The 19589-nt window shown below is 47.4% G+C and overlaps 2 protein-coding genes and 1 pseudogene across 2 annotated transcripts; 2 read left to right on the top strand and 1 right to left on the bottom strand.

Moving 5' to 3' along the window:
• The first annotated feature begins 4123 nt into the window (after positions 1-4123).
• Positions 4124-8641, top strand: LOC120361124 (tubulin beta-2A chain-like; annotated as a pseudogene).
• Positions 6132-6818, top strand: LOC120361148 (translationally-controlled tumor protein-like). Its single transcript, XM_039462678.2, has one exon. It carries the CDS (start codon positions 6276-6278, stop codon positions 6756-6758), a length of 483 nt encoding a protein of 160 aa, XP_039318612.1. The 5' UTR covers positions 6132-6275; the 3' UTR covers positions 6759-6818.
• Positions 8642-13529: 4888 nt separating the features above from the next.
• LOC101046194 (heterogeneous nuclear ribonucleoprotein A1) lies at positions 13530-14894 on the bottom strand. Its single transcript, XM_010338087.3, has one exon. The coding sequence runs from the start codon at positions 14844-14846 to the stop codon at positions 13884-13886; it is 963 nt and encodes a 320-aa protein (XP_010336389.1). The 5' UTR covers positions 14847-14894; the 3' UTR covers positions 13530-13883.
• Between the last annotated feature and the right edge of the window lie 4695 nt (positions 14895-19589).

Here is a 19589-nt window from a genome sequence, read left to right as displayed (position 1 = left end):
CAAGGCTGTGATTAACAAAGCCTTCATCTTAATCCACCAAATTTTGGGGTGGTTTGTTACAGAGCAAACACTCACTAATATAGTCATTATCGTTAGGTATTTCTTAAGTTGATCATATTCCCCAGAGTAGAATAAGCCAACGTCCTGCTCCTTATTCCCAACTGCCAGCATTGTAAGAGCTGAGTGGAAGCCTGGGGTTTTCAGCACTCAATATGTAAGTATTCCCTTAATTTTCCAAGTAAGTTAGGGCAATTTATGAAGCTTTAGAGGGCACCGTGTCCACATGAAGACTGTCCTCTTTTCTGACATCAAGTACAAGTTTGGAGGGTTCCCCAAACCACCCTCAGCTTCAACAATTAGCTAGAAGGACTCACAGAACTCACTGAATGCTGTTGTCCTCACAGTTAACGGTTTACTACAGGGAATAGAATACAACTTAAAATCAGCCAAGGGAGGAGACACATGAGGTGGAGACCAAGATGGGTCCAAATGCAAAGGTTCAGCTTGTTCTTTCCCAAAAGGTTCAGGTGCCTCAGGCTGGCTGTGGTGGCTCCTGTCTGTAATCTCAGCACTTTGGGAGGCCAAGGTGGGCAGATTAACTGAGGTCAGGATTTAGAGACCAGCCTGGCCAACATGGTGAAAGTCCATCTCTACAAAAAATGCAAAAATTAGCTGGGCATGGTGGCACATGCCTGTAATCCCAGGTACTCGAGAGGCTGAGGCAGGAGAATTGCTTGAGCCCCAGAGACAGAGGTTGCAGTGATCCAATATTGTGTCACTGCACCCCAGCCTGGCAGAGAGAGCGAGACCCTGACTCAAAAACAAACAAACAAACAAACAAACAAAAGAACTCCAGTGAGTGGCCCACGACAATCGGCTGGCATAGGACATGATCTTCGCTTCCCAAAGAGCACTTGGGATTGTGCAATCAGAAGTGACTGAGGTGCGTATGTTTCCATAAACCTCTCTGATATCTATGCCATCACCAAAAATATTCAGACTGCAAACCAGGAAATGCATTGAATTGCCACTGTTGTCCTTATATTTCCATTTAAGGACACTGCAGCCCCAACATCTGAAGGCCTTTTAGGTGAGCTTCCTTCAAACCTCAGATCTTGGTTATTCTCTAGTTTAACCTTTAACCTTTTCCCATTTGACCTGAGAACACTCGCCCTTGCGGCTGCAGCATTTACCCAAAGATAACTTTGCCAAGAAAGTTCTTGCTTTATTCCTTTTTTTTTTTTTTTTAATTTAAAAGATGGGGTTTCGGGCCGGGCGCGGTGGCTCAAGCCTGTAATCCCAGCACTTTGGGAGGCCGAGGTGGGTGGATCACGAGGTCAAGAGATCAAGACCATCCTGGTCAACATGGTGAAATCCCGTCTCTACTAAAAATACAAAAAATTGGCTGGGCATGGTGGCGCGTGCCTGCAATTCCAGCTACTCAGGAGGTTGAGGCAGGAGAATTGCCTGAACCCAGGAGGCGGAGGTTGCGGTGAGCCGAGATCGCGCCATTGCACTCCAGCCTGGGTAACAAGAGCGAAACTCCATCTCAAAAAAAAAAAAAAAAAGATGGGGTTTCATCATGTTGGTCAGTCTGGTCTTCAACTCCTGACCTCAGGTGATCCGCCCGCCTCGGCCTCTCAGAGTGTTAGGATTACAGGCGTGAGCCACCACGCCCGGCCGCTTTATTACTTTTGCATTTATCTAGCATATTGACATTGGAAACAAAAGACATCATTCTATTTACAGCATTGTTTTTAGTAGTGATATTTGCATTTGCACAATATAGTAATTCTTGGTCCCTGAAAATGTCAGATCCTAGAAAATGTAGCATTCCTATGCATGATGTTAACATCGTTAAATAGCTGTTGGCAAAAGAATCATTTGATGAATCCAATTTTTCCAAATTAGATGACGCAGGTCTGTTTAGAAATAACTTCAAGAACAGTTTTTATATTTTATCTCCACATTGAAAATAAGTCAAATTTGCTTTGGCCTCAAAGAATGTGTTTATGCAAAATTAAATGAGCGGTACCAGCCAGCTGCACTTTTTTTTTCTAAACGGGAAAAGGGTTAATAATGATTCATTTAAACATGCTAGGCATGCCTCTCTTAAATGCTGATCTCTGAGACTCTCTAATACCTGTCATTCTAGAACATAGTCAGCAGATGGCACAGCTAGCTCTTCCGGGCCATCGAGAACATGAAGGCCAGCCCACCCCTAAGACCTAATTGAACCAGCCTCAACCTTGCAGTGAAGGTTACTCCATCCCTAACAGCACTGAAAGACAGACAGATTTTGTCAGTCATTGTCTGAAACAAGGAAAGAATAACTATGGGCTCACAGTTGCCAAGTTTTTATCAACGACTTTGGCTTGACCAAACTTTAATTGGATTTTTACCTGTAAGTCCTTAAATGTTACCTTTCATGCAAGCACTCAGATGCGCTGTCTTCTTGAACAGCTCAGCTGCACAATCTGCTGACTATAGAGAAAACTATCTCTTGGTGAAGAGACCTGATTTTGCCCTGTGTCTACCCATCCACTTGCCCTCCTCCATAGCAAAGTTTCTGCAAGTTCTGCTTACCCAAGCCTACGAAAGAAAAGATTTGTCTAGTTGATTTTGGATGCATGCAGGTTAATAAAACCAGAGCGTTTGCTCTATGGTAACAGGCTTTTTGATTAGTTTCTTTTTATCTAAGTCTGGATTTCCTTTTTTTTTTTGAGACGGAGTTTAGCTCTTGTTATCCAAGCTGGAGTGCAATGGCACGATCTCGGCTCACCGCAACCTCCGCCTTCTGTGTTCAGGCAATTCTCCTGCCTCAGCCTCCTGAGTAGCTCGTATTACAGGCACATGCCACCATGCCCAGGTACTTTTTTGTATTTTTAGTAGAGACGGGGTTTCACCATGTTGACCGGGATGGTCTCGATCTTTTGACCTCGTGATCCACCCACCTCGGCCTCCCAAAGTGCTGGGATTACAGGCATGAGCCACCGTGCCCGGCGGATTTCCTTTTTTCTTAAGAGACAGGGTCGGCTGGGCGCCGTGGCTCAAGCCTGTAATCCCAGTACTTTGGGAGGCCAAGGCGGGTGGATCACGAGGTCAAGAGATCGAGACCATCCCGGTCAACATGGTGAAACCCCGCCTCTACTAAAAATACAAAAAATTAGCTGGGCATGGTGGCGCGTGCCTGTAATCCCAGCTACTCGGGAGGCTGAGGCAGGAGAATTGCCTGAACACAGGAGGCGGAGGTTGCGGTGAGCCGACATCGCGCCATTGCACTGCAGCCTGGGTAACAAGAGTGAAACTCGGTCTCAAAAAAAAAAAAAGGGACAGGGTCTTACTGTGTCGCCCAGGCTAGATTTGAACTCCTGGGCTCAAGCAACTCTCCCACCTCGCCCTCCCGAAGAGTCGCAAGTCCAGTCAGGTGCCAGCACTCCCGGCATGGATTTGTATTTTTATTTGACCACAGGGTCATCTGAGGTGGCAGGTGATTTGCTGGGTGGGGACTATAATTACCAACTGTGGGAGGCAGCAGCCGGCTTGCTGCATGGGTGGGGGCGGGTGCCTGCACAAGGGCATGGTCTCTTTGAGAACCACCATGTTGCCCACCCAGCCTCCCTGCCTCCTCCCTCCTTGCCACAAATTCACAATGGAGCAAGCACCCTCATGATGGCCAGCTCCTGCCACTACTGCCTAGATGCCCTCCAAGGCTCCTGCTGCCCTTCCCCACCCAGTCTCTCTTGTGGTCAGTGCCAGCATGTAGATCAGTGGCTTAAATCTGTGCTGTTGCAGGGGTACCTGGGATCTGTGCCAAGAGAGCTTGATTCCTGGAGGCAGTCACAGTATGGGTCCCCCTATTCTCAGTCCTGCCACGACCCATCAATCATCCCTGATGCAATGGCATTCAGCCCTGCCTGGGGTGACAGAGCCTCCCTGTACCCCTTTCCTACCTCTTACCCTCCTGAGCCTCTCTCTAGAAGGACATCTGCTGTGCCCCCTCCTCCTCCAGGGCCCCTCCCAGCCTTTCAGTCTATCGCCCTAATATGGCCGATGCTCTGCGGATTTTCAAGCCCCTCAGCAGCGGCTGCTGCAGGAAATAGGGGGTGCAGCTCTTTGCTCTCTGTCTAGCACTTACTAACTGATCACAAAAGCCCCTATTCCAAGGACATGGGAGGAGGACAAGGCCATCCTTAGTGACATTCAGGATGCTGGGCTATGGTGTGTTTTTTTTTTCATTCCAGTTTTAGGAGGTCATCAGCGATGAGCATGGGATCAACCCCACAGGCAGTTACCATGGAGACAGTGATTTGCAGCTGGAGAGAATCAACGTGTACTACAATGAGGCTGCTGGTGAGTAGCGGGATGTGTTAGCAAGAAGATTCCTTCTTCCTAACAGGAATCCTTGCTTCCCATGCTGTGGGAGATGAAACGTCCTAGGAACATGCACATGACAAAGGCATGCTTCTTGCATATTCATTTCAAATGCCAGCTGCTGGAAAAACACACTTAATGGTGCCCTGAGACTCCTGCCTGTTTGCCACGGCTAAGCACACTCAAGACCTCCTTTTTCTTAAAAGCAGAGAACCTCCTGTTCTCCTTTTGTCTCAGATGCTGGAGTTGTCTCTAATGAACTCTGCTGTGAGTCCCTCCCCACGTACAGGTCTGAGTCAGTTCCTGTTCCCCGCAGGTAACAAATACGTACCTCGGGCCATCCTGGTGGATCTGGAGCCTGGCACCATGGACTCCGTCAGGTCTGGACCCTTCGGCCAGATCTTCAGGCCCGACAACTTCGTGTTCGGTATGTGTCACGATCACTGGGAACTGGCCAGATGCCACACCTTCTTCCTCACAGCCCTGCACAGTTCTTAGTGTTCAGTGCCAAGGTGACACTGTGCCCACGGGCAGCCCTGAGTCCTGGCCTAGTTCCACCCAGTCCACGGGTGGTCATGGCTCCGAGATCAACAACAGCCTGCAGAGGGCTGCTGCAGCCCTCCCATTACAGAGCAGCCTCAGACTGGAAGAAGAAAGAGCAAGGAAAAGCTTCAAGCCAGGTTTCATAGGCTATAGGCAACTTCAAAGGACTTCAAAGAGCCAGGGGCCCAAAGCACAGGTTATGACCGGAGCTTAGACAGATGCTGAGGCCACCTTCTCTCCTGGTCACACTGCCTTCACCTTGCCTGTTTAATTGTACTGGAGTATAAAGAGAATGCCTGTTTAAAGTGTGTGTATTTCAGCCAGCACGGTGGCTCATGCTTGTAATCCCAGCACTTTGGGAGGCCAAGGTGGGTGGATCAAGAGAGGAGGCCAGGAGATCAAGATAATCCTGGCTAACACGGTAAGACTCCATCTCTACTAAAAATACAAAAAATTAGCTGGGCGTGGTGGCACCCGCCTGTAGTCCCAGCTACTCGGGAGGCTGAGGCAGGAGAATCGTTTGAATCTGGGAGGCAGAGGTTGCAGTGAGTTGAGATCACGCCAGTCTGGGGGAAAGAACGAGACTTTGTCTCAAAAAATAAAATAAAATAAAATAAAATAAAATGTACGTATTTCAAAACCAATTAAGTTTTCTAATTCTATCCTCTTCCTCAATCAATAGCCTCAGATGAGCTAAACTTGCTTCTTACTTTATTAAGATCCCCAATGTTTCTGAGGGTCACTGATGTAGAAAATTATTTCTGAGGGCCGGGCGCGGTGGCTCAAGCCTGTAATCCCAGTACTTTGGGAGGCCGAGGCGGGTGGATCACGAGGTCAAGAGATCGAGACCATCCTGGTCAACATGGTGAAACCCCGTCTCCACTAAAAAAAAATACTAAAAATTAGCTGGGCATGGTGGTGCGTGCCTGTAATCCCAGCTACTCAGGAGGCTGAGGCAGGAGAATTGCCTGAACCCAGGAGGCGGAGGTTGCGGTGAGCCGAGATCGCGCCATTGCACTCCAGCCTGGGTAACATGAGCGAAACTCCGTCTCAAAAAAAAAAAAAAAAGAAAAGAAAAAAAATTATTTCTGGCCAGGTATGGTAGCTCAGGCCTGTAATCCCAGCACTTCGGGAGGCCGAGATGGGCGGATCACCTGAGATCAGAAGTGTGGGACCAGCCTGGCCTACTAACGATATAAAAATTAGCGCTTTTCCGCCCGCTCCCCCCTCCCCCCTAGCGCCGCTCCGGCTGCACAGCGCTCGCTCCGAGCTTCGGGCTCCTGCTAAGCTAGCGCCGCCGTCCTCTCCCGTCAGCCGCCATCACGATTATCTACCGGGATCTCATCAGCCACGATGAGATGTTCTCTGACATCTACAAGATCCGGGAGATCGCGGACGGGCTGTGCCTAGAGGTGGAGGGGAAGATGGTCAGTAGGACAGAAGGTAACATTGATGACTCGCTCATTGGTGGAAATGCCTCCGCTGAAGGCCCCGAGGGCGAAGGTACCGAAAGCACAGTAATCACTGGTGTCGATATTGTCATGAACCATCACCTGCAGGAAACAAGTTTCACAAAAGAAGCCTACAAGAAGTATATCAAAGATTACATGAAATCAATCAAAGGCAAACTTGAAGAACAGAGACCAGAAAGAGTAAAACCTTTTATGACAGGGGCTGCAGAACAAATCAAGCACATCCTTGCTAATTTCAAAAACTACCAGTTCTTTATTGGTGAAAACATGAATCCAGATGGCATGGTTGCTCTATTGGACTACCATGAAGATGGTGTGACCCCATATATGATTTTCTTTAAGGATGGTTTAGAAATGGAAAAATGTTAACAAATTTGGCAATTACTTTGGATCTATCACCTATCATCGTAACTGGCTTCTGCTTGTCATCCACACACCAGGACTTAAGACAAATGGGACTGATGTCATCTTGAGATCTTCATTTATTTTGATCGTGATTTATTTGGAGTGGAGGCATTGTTTTTAAGAAAAACATGTCATGTAGGTTCTCTAAAAATAAAATGCATTTAAACTCAAAAAAAAAAAAAAAAATTAGCTAGGTGTAGTGGCAGGTGCCCGTAATCCCAGCTACTATGGTGGTTGAGGCAGCAGAATCACCTAAACCTGGGAGGCGGAGGTTGCAGTGAGCCGAGATTGTGCCACTGCACTCCAGCCTCAGTGACAGAGCAGAACTCCATCTCAAAAAAAAAAAAAAAAAAAAAAGAAAAAGAAAAAGAAAAAAGTATTTCTTTTTTTTTGTAATTTTAAAACATTTCATTATAATTAAGTTTATGTTTTTGTTTTAATTTTATTATGCTTATATAGCTTAATTATAATAAACATTTTATCATAAAATTATAATTATAAAGCTTAATTATAATAAACTTTTTTTAGACAGAGTTGTTTTTTTTAATTGTATTTTAGGTTTTGGGGTACATGTGAAGAACATGTAAGACTGTTGCATAGGTACACACGTGGCAGTGTGATTTGCTGCCTTCCTCCCCTTCACCTATATCTGGCATTTCTCCCCATGCTATCTCTCCACAACTCCCCACCCTCCACTGCCCCTCCCCTATTCCCCCCAACAGACCCCAGTGTGTGATGCTCCCCTCCCCGTGTCCATGTGTTCTCACTGTTCAACACCTGCCTATGAGTGAGAACATGCAGCGTTTGATTTTCTGCTCTTGTGTCAGTTTGCTGAGAATGATGGTTTCCAGGTTCATCCATGTCCCTACAAAGGACACGAACTCATTGTTTTTGATGGCTGCATAATATTCCATGGTGTATAAATGCCACATGTTCCCTATCATAGATGGGCATTTGGGTTGGTTCCAGGTCTTTGCTATTGTAAACAGTGCTGCAATGAACATTCGTGTGCATGTGTCCTTATAGTAGAACGATTTATAATCCTTTGGATATATACCCAGTAATAGAATGAAAAATATTTCTTCAGGTAATAGTAGAGTATTCAAAAGAGAAGAATCTGCCAGTGTAAGACCAGTCCTACCTTCTCCTCCATAGCCAAAATGACAGATTTTGAAATTCATTATGTTTTAGTGTCTAATGGTCACTTTCCCTCTGGCAGGCCAGAGTGGAGCCGGGAATAACTGGGCCAAGGGCCGCTATACAGAGGGAGCCGAGCTGGTCGACTCGGTCCTGGACGTGGTGAGGAAGGAGTCAGAGAGCTGTGACTGTCTCCAGGGCTTCCAGCTGACCCACTCTCTGGGGGGCGGCATGGAGTCCGGGATGGGCACCCTGTTCATCAGCAAGATCCAGGAGGAGTACCCAGACCACATCATGAACACCTTCAGCGTCATGCCCTCACCCAAGGTGTCAGACACGGTGGTGGAGCCCTATAACGCCACCCTCTCCGTCCACCAGCTGGTGGAAAACACAGACAAAACCTATTCCAATGATGAGGCCCTGTACGACATCTGCTTCCGCACCGTGAAACTGACCACCCCCACCTACGGGGACCTCAACCACCTGGTGTCGGCCACCATGAGCGGGGTCACCACCTGTCTGCGCTTCCCCGGCCAGCTGAACACAGACCTGCGCAAGCTGGAGGTGAACATGGTGCCCTTCCCGCGCCTGCACTCTTCATGCCGGGCTTCGCGCCCCTGACCAGCCAGGGCAGCCAGCAGTACCATGCGCTCACGGTGCCCAAGCTCTCCCAGCAGAAGATGTGCCCTTACCTAGGCCCTTGCCTATAGCATTAATACACTACATGACACGCCCATTCCCTCGGCCTTTGCCTATAGCATCCGTACACTAGATGACACGTCCGTGCCGTCGGCCTTTGCCTATAGCATTCATACACTAAGAGGAGAGGGGTAGGGAAAGTGACATGTTTTTCAGCAGCTGCACAAAGAACCAGGATAGCTTCCTGTGAGTCACCAGTGTGATGAGGCTCTTCAGCGGTGATGTAATCAGACCTGCATCATACCAGCTTTCAAACAAGATCAACTAAATGAAGGAGAGCATCTTTGGCCTTTGCATTCAGTTCTGCATCCAGTGCCTCTCTAGATTACAAAGGATTTAAAATATTGCTTCATGGTGGGTCCAGAGAGGAACTGAAAATGCTTAGCTAGTGAGGAGAGCACTGCTCCAGCATGACAATGACAGGAATCTAATGGCAGCGGCAGAAGACAGATGTGTCAGCTAAGGGGACACAGCAGGACCAATGGCTGAAGGCCACTGTCAGTAGATACAAGGACTTTCCTATCAAATGTCTTTGTAGCAGACACTGTTGGACCCACCATGTGCCTTTGGCCCTTGTTTTTCTCAGACCTGCTGATGGCCTCTTACTGAAAAAAACTGTGACCCACCCCAGGGTTCATTTGTGCAGCAAGGTAAGCCCCTTTGGAAGGAGGTGACATTCACTGACAGACTGGAGGCGAATCGCCCAGCTCCCCTTGGAGTGAAGCTCTGCCTGGTCTCTGACCGATGACCCTGGGTTGAGCCCTTGCCGCCTGCAGTAGTAACCTGTTCTGAGGCAGCCGCTTGGCTTCCTTCCCTTTCCTGGCTCTGTTCCCCAGAGCCCTTCCACTGCTTCCCAGGACAGACACTGCCCTCATCAACTTCCACTCAGATCCTCGCCTCAGGGTGTGCTTTGGAGCACCTGCCCTAAGTCACTCATCAAAGAAGAAATCGTGTACTAGTTTGCTATTGCAACAGGTTATCACAAAGTCAGCAGCTTAAAACCCCACGATCACCTTACAGTTTCTGTTGGTGGAGAGTCTGGCAGGGCCAAGGACTGCACTGTCATCAGAAGCGTGGGGGCCTCTCCCATGCTTGCCCACGTGCTCGCCTAGGGTTCCGGTCCTCATGGTCACAGGCCAAGGGCCTGTTTTCTTTCCTTTTTTTTTTTTTTTTGAGATGGAGTTTTGCTCTTGTTGCCCAAGCTGGAGTGCAATGGTGTGATCTTGGCTCACTTCAACCTCTACCTTCTGGGTTCAGCCTCCTGAGTAGCTGGGATTACAGGCATGTGCCACCATGCCTGGCTAATTTTGTATTTTTAGTAGAGACAGGGGTTTCTCCATGTTGGTCAGGCTGGTCTTGAACTCCCAAACTCAGGTGATCCATCTGCCTCAGCCTCCTAAAGTGCTGGGATTACAGACATGAGCCACCATGCCTGGCGAAGTTTCCTGTTTGCTTGCTGGCCTTTGACAAGAGGCTAATTCCTGCTCCTGGGGGCTGCCTTCTGTTCCCTGCCACACGGCCTTCTCCATAGCAGGAGAGCTGATCCTTCAAGGTCATCCAGAGAGAGTCTCTACTGCTTCCAAACTCTAATATCCTCTTCTTTCAATGGGTGGAGAAATCCTCTGCTTCAAAAGGTCTCATGTGGCCGGGCACGGTGGCTCAAGACTGTAATCCCAGCACTTTGGGAGGCTGAGGCGGGTGGATCACGAGGTCAGGAGATCGAGACCATCCTGGTCAACATGGTGAAACCCTGTCTCTACTAAAAATACAAAAAATTAGCTGGGCATGGTGGCATGTGCCTGTAATCCCAGCTACTCAGGAGGCTGAGGCAGGAGAATTGCCTGAACCCAGGAGGCGGAGGTTGCGGTGAGCCGAGATCGTGCCATTGCACTCCAGCCTGGGTAACAAGAGTGAAACTCCACCTCAAAAAAAAAAAAAAAAAAAAAAGGTCTCATGTGATTAGGGGAGACCAATGAGATCATCTCTCTATCTTAAGGTCAACTGACTTGGAAATTTAACTGCATCCGCAAAATCCTGTCACAGCAGTACCTAGATTTATGCTTGATTGAACAACTGAGAAAAGATGAGTGTTGTAAAACAAAAATAAAATTCTAAGGTCCCCCAACCATCTGAATGGAACTCTCCTCTCAGCCAAGGGCATTCCAAAGTTAACCTGAAAAAGTCATTCAGGCCATGATGGGAAGTGGGAACTGGACATGCCTCAGCATTCCCTCCTCCCTTTTGAAATTACAGATAGAACAGACTACTAAAGTCTCATGGGAAACATTTATAATCTCTTCTCTGAAGCATGCTACCTGAAGACTTCATCTACATGATAAAGCCTTGGTCTCCACAAGCCGTTATCATAACCCAGACATTTCTTTCTATTGATAACTCTTTCAACCAATTGCCAATCAGAAAATCTTTGAATCTACCTCTGACTTGGAAACCTCCCTCCCTCCTGTGGTCCTTCCCTTCTAGACCAAACCAATGTATTTCTTTTCTTTTTTTTTAATTTTCTTCTTTTCTTTTCTTTTTCCTTTTCTTTTCTTTTGAGATGGAGTCTCACTCTGTCACACAGGCTAGAGTGTAGTGGTATGATCTCAGTTCACTGCAACCTCTGTCTCCTGGGATCAAGCAAGTCCTGCCTCAGTCTCCTGATTAGCTGGGATTATAGATGCACGCCACCATGCTCAGCTAATTTTTTTGTATTTTTAGTAGAGACAGGGTTTCACCATGTTGATCAAGCTGGTCTTGAATTCCTGACCTCGTGATCCAGGTGCCTCAGCCTCCTAAAGTGCTGCCATTACAGGCATGAACCACCTTGGTGTATGTATTGATTGATGCCTTGTGTGTTCCTAAAACGTATTAAAGCAAACTGCACCCTGACCACCTTGGGTACATGTTCTCAAGACCTCCTGAGGACAGTATCATGGCCATTAGTCACTCGTATTTGGCTCAGAAGAAACCACTTCAAATATTTTAGAGTTTGACTCTTTTTGCCAACAGGGTATATACCATGAGCCAGGTAAGTTTTGGGCCATCTTAGAGTCCTGCCTACCCCAGAGTGGAAACAGCATAGCCTCTGGAACAAGATGAACCTGTTCCAAAATGAAGTGATTTTTGTGCTTTCTAGTTGTATAGCCTTGTGCAAGTATTTTAATCTCTCTGAGCCATAACTTCTTTATTCAAAAAATGGTGATCGTGGTAGCCACTTCAGAAGGCTATTATGAGGATTAAATGAAATGCACATGTAAATTACTTGTCACGTACCTGTGCATGTAACTGGTTCTATAGGAGCACTTTGTCAAGGGAGGTGTTGAAGGATAGGCTATATAACTTCCTGTCAGAGATTCTGCAAAGAGAATCTTGGAATATCTTTAGATTTTTAAATATACAATTTTTAGGTTCTTTACAACCAGGAAACGCCTGTGGCTCCATGCAAACATTCTTGGAAGAGCTTTTCATCAGAAAAAGGCCTCAATTGATTGGTATTAAATTATTTCCTTGAGGCTGTGTGCAGTGGCTCACACCTGTAATCTCAGCACTTTGGGAGACTGAGGCAGGAGGATCACTTGAGTTCAGGAGTTTGAGACCAGCCTGGGCAACATAGTGAGATCCCATCTCTACAACAACTAAAAATGAAAATATGGGCCAGGTATGGTGGCTTGCATCTATAATCCCAGGTACTTGGGAGCCTGAGGCAGGAGGATTACTTGAGCCCAGGAGTTCAAAGTTGTAGTAATCCATGATCATGCCACCATACTCCTTCCTGGATAACAGAGCAGGGCACTGTCTTAAAAAAAAAAAAAAATTATGTCCTTAGAGTGCAGAATTTAAGGGAGTGGAACCTGTTTGTCCAAAATGGTGGGAGGATAGTGAGAGGCATAAAAGAACTCTAAATCAAAGAAAATGATCAAGGTGAGTCTCAATCATTTTAGAGGTTTATTTTGCCAAGGTTGAAGACACACTCGGTGGGTTAAAAACCATGGGGACATCTGTGATCTGCGCTTTTTCCAAAAAGAGTTTGGAGACTTCAATATTTAAAGGGTAAAGAGTGGCAGTGGGCAAAAGAGGAAAGAGAAATTGGAGAAGGTAGATAAAAGGAGAGCAGTTGCATGCTTTTGAGACTGATCAGCTTTCACTGAATGCACAGTTTACATGTGAAAGAAGGAGGTAGAAGGCCAGTCAATTATGCATTTGTCTCAGTGAAGCTGCGGTTTTACATTAGATTAAGTAATCACAGGGTACGGAAAACAGTCAAACATGCATTTGTCTCTAGTGAGTGGAGGGAGGGTCTAGTACTGTCTTTGTCTTCCACCGGTGAAGATAAGCTGTGAATTTACATTGCTAGGATGAAATTCAACAGAACTGTTTTAGGCTAAAGATCTAGGGACCTGCAAGGAATTTCCTCGTGGGCAAATTGTGCGGTAGGCCCCCTGAGGAGGTCTGTGGCCTTCTATTGTAGCTGTCTACTTAGGAACAAAAGGAAGACAGTCTTTGCATGACTCAGTTCCCAAGCTAGACTTTTCCCTTTGACTTAATGAGTCTGGGGCCCTGAGATTTTTATTTTCCTTTCATTGAACTAAAAGGAGTTGTAACCACCCTTACAATGTCACTGAGGACTACCTCTGGATCAGTAAGCTAAATTTGCAACTGCAGGTAGCTACAATGGAAATTTCTGTCTGAGGCTGGCCTCAGAGTAGCAGCAACCTAGGTTTTTCTGATTCAGCCCTGCAGGGCAGAGGCCTTCTTTTAACCCACCTCTGACATATGCATCCCAGCTTCTTTGTGGGGCTTCCCCATCAAGGCGTTTCAGCCAGATCTGAGATTGTGCCACAGATTCTGAGTCTAGCATTAATCTCTGGTTTTTTTTTTTTTTTTTTTTTTAAAAAGACATTTATTCAGCGTCACGATCAGACTATTACATTTAGCAATCAACAGCATGGATGCAAAAAAAAAAGAAAAGAAAAAAAGATAAAGAAAAAGAAAAAAATCTACATTAAAACCCTTTGTTGGAATGCTTTACACTTTCCACAGAACAGAAACTAAAATAACCTGTTATACAATTAGTCACAAATACAGTCCTCGAGTTTTTTGCCCATACACATGAGTATTTGTCTAAATCATGTCTTCTTTGGCACAGCTAGGCCCTGCCACCACTGTGCTTGGCTGAGTTCACAAATCTGTTGTAACCTGTAGCTTCCCTGTCACTTCTCTGGCTCTCCTCTCCTGCTAAGCTTTGTTTCCTCATTAAAATCTTCTGCCACTGCCATAGCTACTGCTGCTACTGGAACCGCCATAGCCACCTTGGTTTCGTGGTTTGGCAAAGTATTGGCCGCCACCACCATAGGGGCCAGAGCTTCTGCCTCTGAAGTTTCCTCCCTTCATGGGTCCAAAATTTGAAGACTGATTGTTGTAACTGCCAAAATCATTGTAGCTTCCACCACCTCCAAAATTGCCTCCATCATTACCAAATCCGTTATAGCCATCCCCACTGCCACCATATCCACCACCACCACGGCTGCCACCAAAGCCACCACGACCACTGAAGTTTCCTCCACGACCAAAGTTGTCATTCCCACCGAAACCACCTCCACGACCACCACCAAAGTTTCCAGAACCACTTCGACCTCTTTGGCTGGATGAAGCACTAGCCATCTCTTGCTTTGACAGAGCTTTCCTAACTTCACAGTTGTGTCCATTCACAGTATGGTATTTCTGAATGACAATCTTATCCACGGAGTCATGGTCATCAAAGGTTACAAAGGCAAAGCCCCTTTTCTTGCCACTGCCTCTGTCAGTCATGATTTCAATCACTTCGATTTTTCCATACTGTTCAAAATAATCTCTTAGGTGATGTTCTTCAGTGTCTTCTTTAATGCCACCAACGAATATTTTTTTCACAGTTAAGTGGGCACCTGGTCTTTGAGAATCTTCTCTTGAGACAGCTCTCTTTGGTTCCACAACTCTTCCATCCACTTTGTGTGGCCTTGCATTCATGGCTGCATCCACCTCCTCCACAGTTGCATACGTGACGAACCCAAAGCCCCTGGAGCGCTTGGTGTTTGGATCTCTCATTACCACACAGTCTGTGAGCGTTCCCCATTGCTCAAAATGGCTCCTCAGGCTCTCATCGGTTGTTTCAAAGCTCAACCCTCCAATGAAGAGCTTCCTCAGCTGCTCCGGCTCTTTAGGAGACTCTGACTTAGACATGATCGCAGGGAGAAGAGAGACTTTAACGATGCTTCTTCGGCGGCGTCCACGGGCCCTTTTTTTTTTTTTAAAGACGGGGTTTCGCCATGTTGGTCAGGCTGGTCTTGAACTCCCGACCTCAGGTGATCCGCCCACCTTGGCATCTAAAGTGCTTGGATTACAGGGTGAGCCACCACACCCGGCCAATCTCTGGTCATTTTTAGTGGTTGGTTTGTTGACTCAGGCCCAGAGCTGCTCAGCCTCTGTCCTCACTCTCTTCCCATCCTTAGCCTGGGCTTTCCCCACCGTGATGGTCTCAGCCTATGCTGTTTTCAGCTGCATTTCTCCAAGGTCAGTGTGATATTGTGAAATCTATGTTCAACCTCGTTTTTTGGCATACAATTCCTAAAATCCTTAAAATCATCAAAGTTATGTCTTTTGCTAATGAGTCAGCTGGTGGCTGGCGGCACCTACGTAGCTTCCGGATGGGGCTGGTCACTGGAAACGCCAAGGCATGATTGGAGGGTTGGGACTTTCAGCTCCCTCCCTGGAGAGGAGAGGGCCTGAAGGTTAAGTTGATCACTAGTGGCTAATGATTTAATCAATCAGGCCTACATAACGAAGCCTCCATAAAAACCTAACCCAAAAGGACTGGGTTCAGAGACCTTTAGGTAACTGAACATAGAGAGGCTCCTGGGCGTGGGGTGTGCCCTGAAATGGCATGGGGAGGGAGTCGTAGGGTGTGAAGTCACGAGGTTGACCAAGGTTGGTTACAAAGTCCAACAGCCTTATCAATTAGGGCAGGAATAAGGAACAATAGAGAATGTCTCAAAGTTAAGTAGGTGCCTTAGGGGTTGATCATTTCTTTCTCTTTTTTATTTTATTTTATTTTTTAAGATGGGATTTCACCATGATGGCCAGGCTGGTCTTGAACTCCTGACCTCAGGTGATCCACCCACCCCGGCCTCTCAAAGTGCTAGCATTACAGATGTGAGCCACCATGCCTGGCCTCTTCCTCTTTTCATGGTCTTCCAGTTACTTTATATTTTCCAGGAACCCACACTGAGTGTCCGTGCAAGTCACAGAGGTTAACACGGCTCCATTGAAACCAGCAGTCAGCCTAAAAGACCTTAATATGTTATGATATAATAGTCGAGTTGTATTTGACTAATTGATTTGATATATTCTGTAGACATTTACATAAACATTCATTTTCCTATTGCAATTTTCTTATTTTGGAGTCATCACTACCCCGATGCCCCCATGCCCCAACCCTGACCTCAAACATTTTAGGTCTAGAAAACTAATGAGTACTGTGCTTGTGGTGCCTAATGGTAAAACTGATGGTTCCAGCAAACATCAGGTTGTGGAAGTAAGAAATGTTCCTTCTAATCAAAAAGAGACACAGAATAGATACACTGGCAGTGCTACAGCTACCTTAGTAGCCAGCCATTGGAGGCGTTTCATTAACACTAGCAACAAAATGTGGTGGCATCAAAAAGTAAATTTAACAAAAGTAGCCCCTCCCCATTAAAATGTTGCCTATTGTTATTTTTGTATTACACGGCTGTTAGGCATAAATAATAGCTGATTGTAAACGAGTGGCAGTTTTTCTAAGCAGTCAAATGAAGTATTTCTGGGAGTTGGTTGGGAAACAAAGGAGGGAACCGTAAGAATAAGGAAGCATTTGGGGTTTCTCTAATCCCTGGCTGCACAGGTAGGGAAGGCCCCAGGAGTTTTCCTATAACTTTAATGCCCTAAGACCAATAAACACTTTTTAAAAATGTGCCTCAGTGGGGTGCAGTGGCTGACACCTGTAATCTCAGCACTTCGGGAGGTGCAGTTGGGTAGATCATGAGGTCAGGAGTTTGACACCAGCCTGGCCAAGGTGGTGAAACCCCGTCTCTACTAAAAATACAAAAAAAAAAAAAAATTAGCTCAGCCTGGTGGGAGGCACCTGTAATTCCAGCTGCTCAGGAGGCTGAGGCAAGAGAATCGCTTGAACCCTGGGGGTGTGGGGGTGGAGGTTGCAGAGATCGCACCACTGCACTCCAGCCTGGGCGACAGAGCGAGATTCTGTCTTAAAAAGAAAAAAAAAAGTACCTCGGCCGGGTGCGGTGGTTCACACCTATAATCTTAGCACTTTCGGAGGCCAAGGCAGGAGGATCACCTGAGGTCAGGAGTTCGAGACGAGCCTGGCCAACATGGTGAAACATGGCTAAATACAAAAATTAGCCAGGTGTGGTGGCATGTGCCTGTAGTCCTACGTACCAGGGAGGCTGAGGAAGGAGAATCGCTTGAACTCGGAAGGAGGAGGCTGAGTGAGCCCAAATCGCGCCACCGCACTCCAGCCTGGGCGACAGAGCAAGACTCTTATCTTAAAGGAAAAAAAAAAGTACCTCAATATTCACTTATAGCTACAAAAAAATAAAAGGCACATCCTATTTTGAGCGCATTTCCCACCTAGTATTTCATGAGTTTGTGGGGTTGGTTGTAGTTCCCGCTGCAAAGACCATTCTTGAGACGTAGGCTCAGGCCGCGCCGACCCGGGAGGGCAGGGAAGGGCGGTGGCGGGCTCGGGGCGGAACCCGGGTCTCAGGCCCGGACGGTCAGGGCCGCCAGGGGGCGCAGCCCCGCCCTCCCTCTGCGCGGCGGATGCGGGTCCCCAGCGCCCCTCCCACCCGCAGCAGGCCCCGCCCCGCGCCTCCCGGTCGCACTGTCTCGGGATAGACTGGAGCGAGGCTCAGCCTTTCCCGAACCGCCGTTTGCCTTGAGCGTGAAACGGAGCGGATCGCGCGCCCTGGCGCTCCTGAAGGAAGAGGGAGGCAGCGGCGGCCCCACCCCGAGTCCCTGGCAGCCCAGACCCGGCGAAGGGTGAAGGGGCCTGGGTGCAGAACTAGGTGGCCAGCGGCGAGGCCGTAGGAAGCCACGGAGCCGGCTCTCCCGGTGCCTCGCGCCTCCCGGCGCCGCCCAGCGCCCCCTCCCCTGCAAAGTGCCGAGCGGCCCAGGACCTGCAGAAGCTCGGGGTCTGGGTGGGAGCATGAGCGTTCCGACGGCGCCTCGGCTCGCGCTTAGCGATCCCGCGCTCGCTCACTCTGCAGCGCCTGCCTCGGGATTAGGGGCGAGGAGTGCGGTGCGGAGGAGTGTACAGAAGAGCGCGCGGCCAGAGGAGCCCGCAGTGTCGCCCTGTGGGAGCCTCGCCGAGAAAGTGGCTCTGGAGTTGAGTCCTGATTCATGGAGAAGAGCTCCAGGGAGAGAGAGAGGGAGGGAGAGGGGAGGAAGGGATTAACCAGTTATAATAGCTAATATTTATGTAACACTAAGGAGCAGGTGGTATTGTAAGTGCTTTCACGTATTAATTCATTCAGTCTTTATCACAACCCCAGGAAGCGGGTACTATTCTTACTATCACTTTACAGATAAGGCAACTGAGGCAGAGAGGTTAAATAACTTGCCGAGGTCACGCACCTAAGAAGTGACAGAGTGAGGATCCAAACTCAGTCCATGGCCTCTAGGCCCTGTGCGCCTCAACCGTGTCAGGGAACGCGGCAGGAGGGCGTTCCTTCCAGGCCACTAAACGCCTTGGTCATTGGAAGCAGAGGCGAGATTGCTCAGATACAGTATGGTCTGGACACCTCAGATTATGAGGAGAATGATGGTTGGGAGTAGGTGACACATTTTTGAGAGTTTCTGAGATTATGTCTAATGGCATAAGAAGATACAGTATTGCTTCATTCTTTTTTTTTTTTTTTTTTTTTGAGACGGAGTTCCACTCTTGTTTCCCAGGCTGGCGTGCAATGGCGCGATCTCGACTAACCGGAACCTCCGCCTCCTGGGTTCAGGCAATTCTCCTGCCTCAGCCTCCTGAGTAGCTGGGATTACAGGCACGCGCCACCATGCCCAGCTAATTTTTTGTATTTTTAGTAGAGATGGAGTTTCACCATATTGACCAGGATGGTCTCGATCTCTTGACCTTGTGATCCACCCGCCTCGGCCTCCCAAAGTGTTGGGATTACAGGCTTGAGCCACCGCGCCCGGCCCCTATTTCTTCATTCTTAATGTTGAAGGCAAAAAAAAAAAAAAAAAAAAAAAAAAAAAAATGTTATAAAGGAACAAAAACACCTCAACAACCCATGAATAGGAAAAGCAAAAAGGAATATAATACATCAAACATTAAAAAAAATCTTGAGAACAGTGGAAAGATATACTTGTGCTCTTTAGTACTTTATTTTTCTAGTCAGAAAATATGTATATATGTATCTATAATCACTGTGTATATTATATGCATATTTTTAAATTTGGGGGGGTATAGCTTAATGAGAATTAGATATCAAGGATGACATCTTTGATACCAGCCTGACCAACATGGCAAAACCCTGTCTCTACCAAAAATACAAAAATTAACCCGGTGTGGTGGTGAGTGCCTGCAGTCCCAGCTACTCGGGAGGCTGAGGCAGGAGGATCGCTTGAGCCCTGGGAGGCAGAGGTTGCAGTGAGCCAAGATCATGCCACTGCACTCCAGCCTGAGTGCGAGAGACTCCGTTTCTAAAAAATAAATAAACAAATAAAAAAGAATGACATCTTCAGTTTTGAAAGGCCCCAGATTGACATTTATAATATGAATGTCACATTCTGGGGCATGGCCCATTCCAGAAAGTGACTTTAAAACTTCTATATAAGGCCGGGCACGGTGGCTCATGCCTGTAATCCTAGCACTTTGGGAGGCCGAGGTGGGTGGATCACCCGAGGTCAGGAGTTCAAGAC

The sequence above is a fragment of the Saimiri boliviensis genome, chromosome 4, assembly GCF_048565385.1.
Source record: "Saimiri boliviensis isolate mSaiBol1 chromosome 4, mSaiBol1.pri, whole genome shotgun sequence".
Lineage (NCBI taxonomy): Eukaryota > Metazoa > Chordata > Mammalia > Primates > Cebidae > Saimiri > Saimiri boliviensis.
Note: the sequence above shows the minus strand (reverse complement) of the source record. Positions and strands in the feature narration are given on the sequence as shown.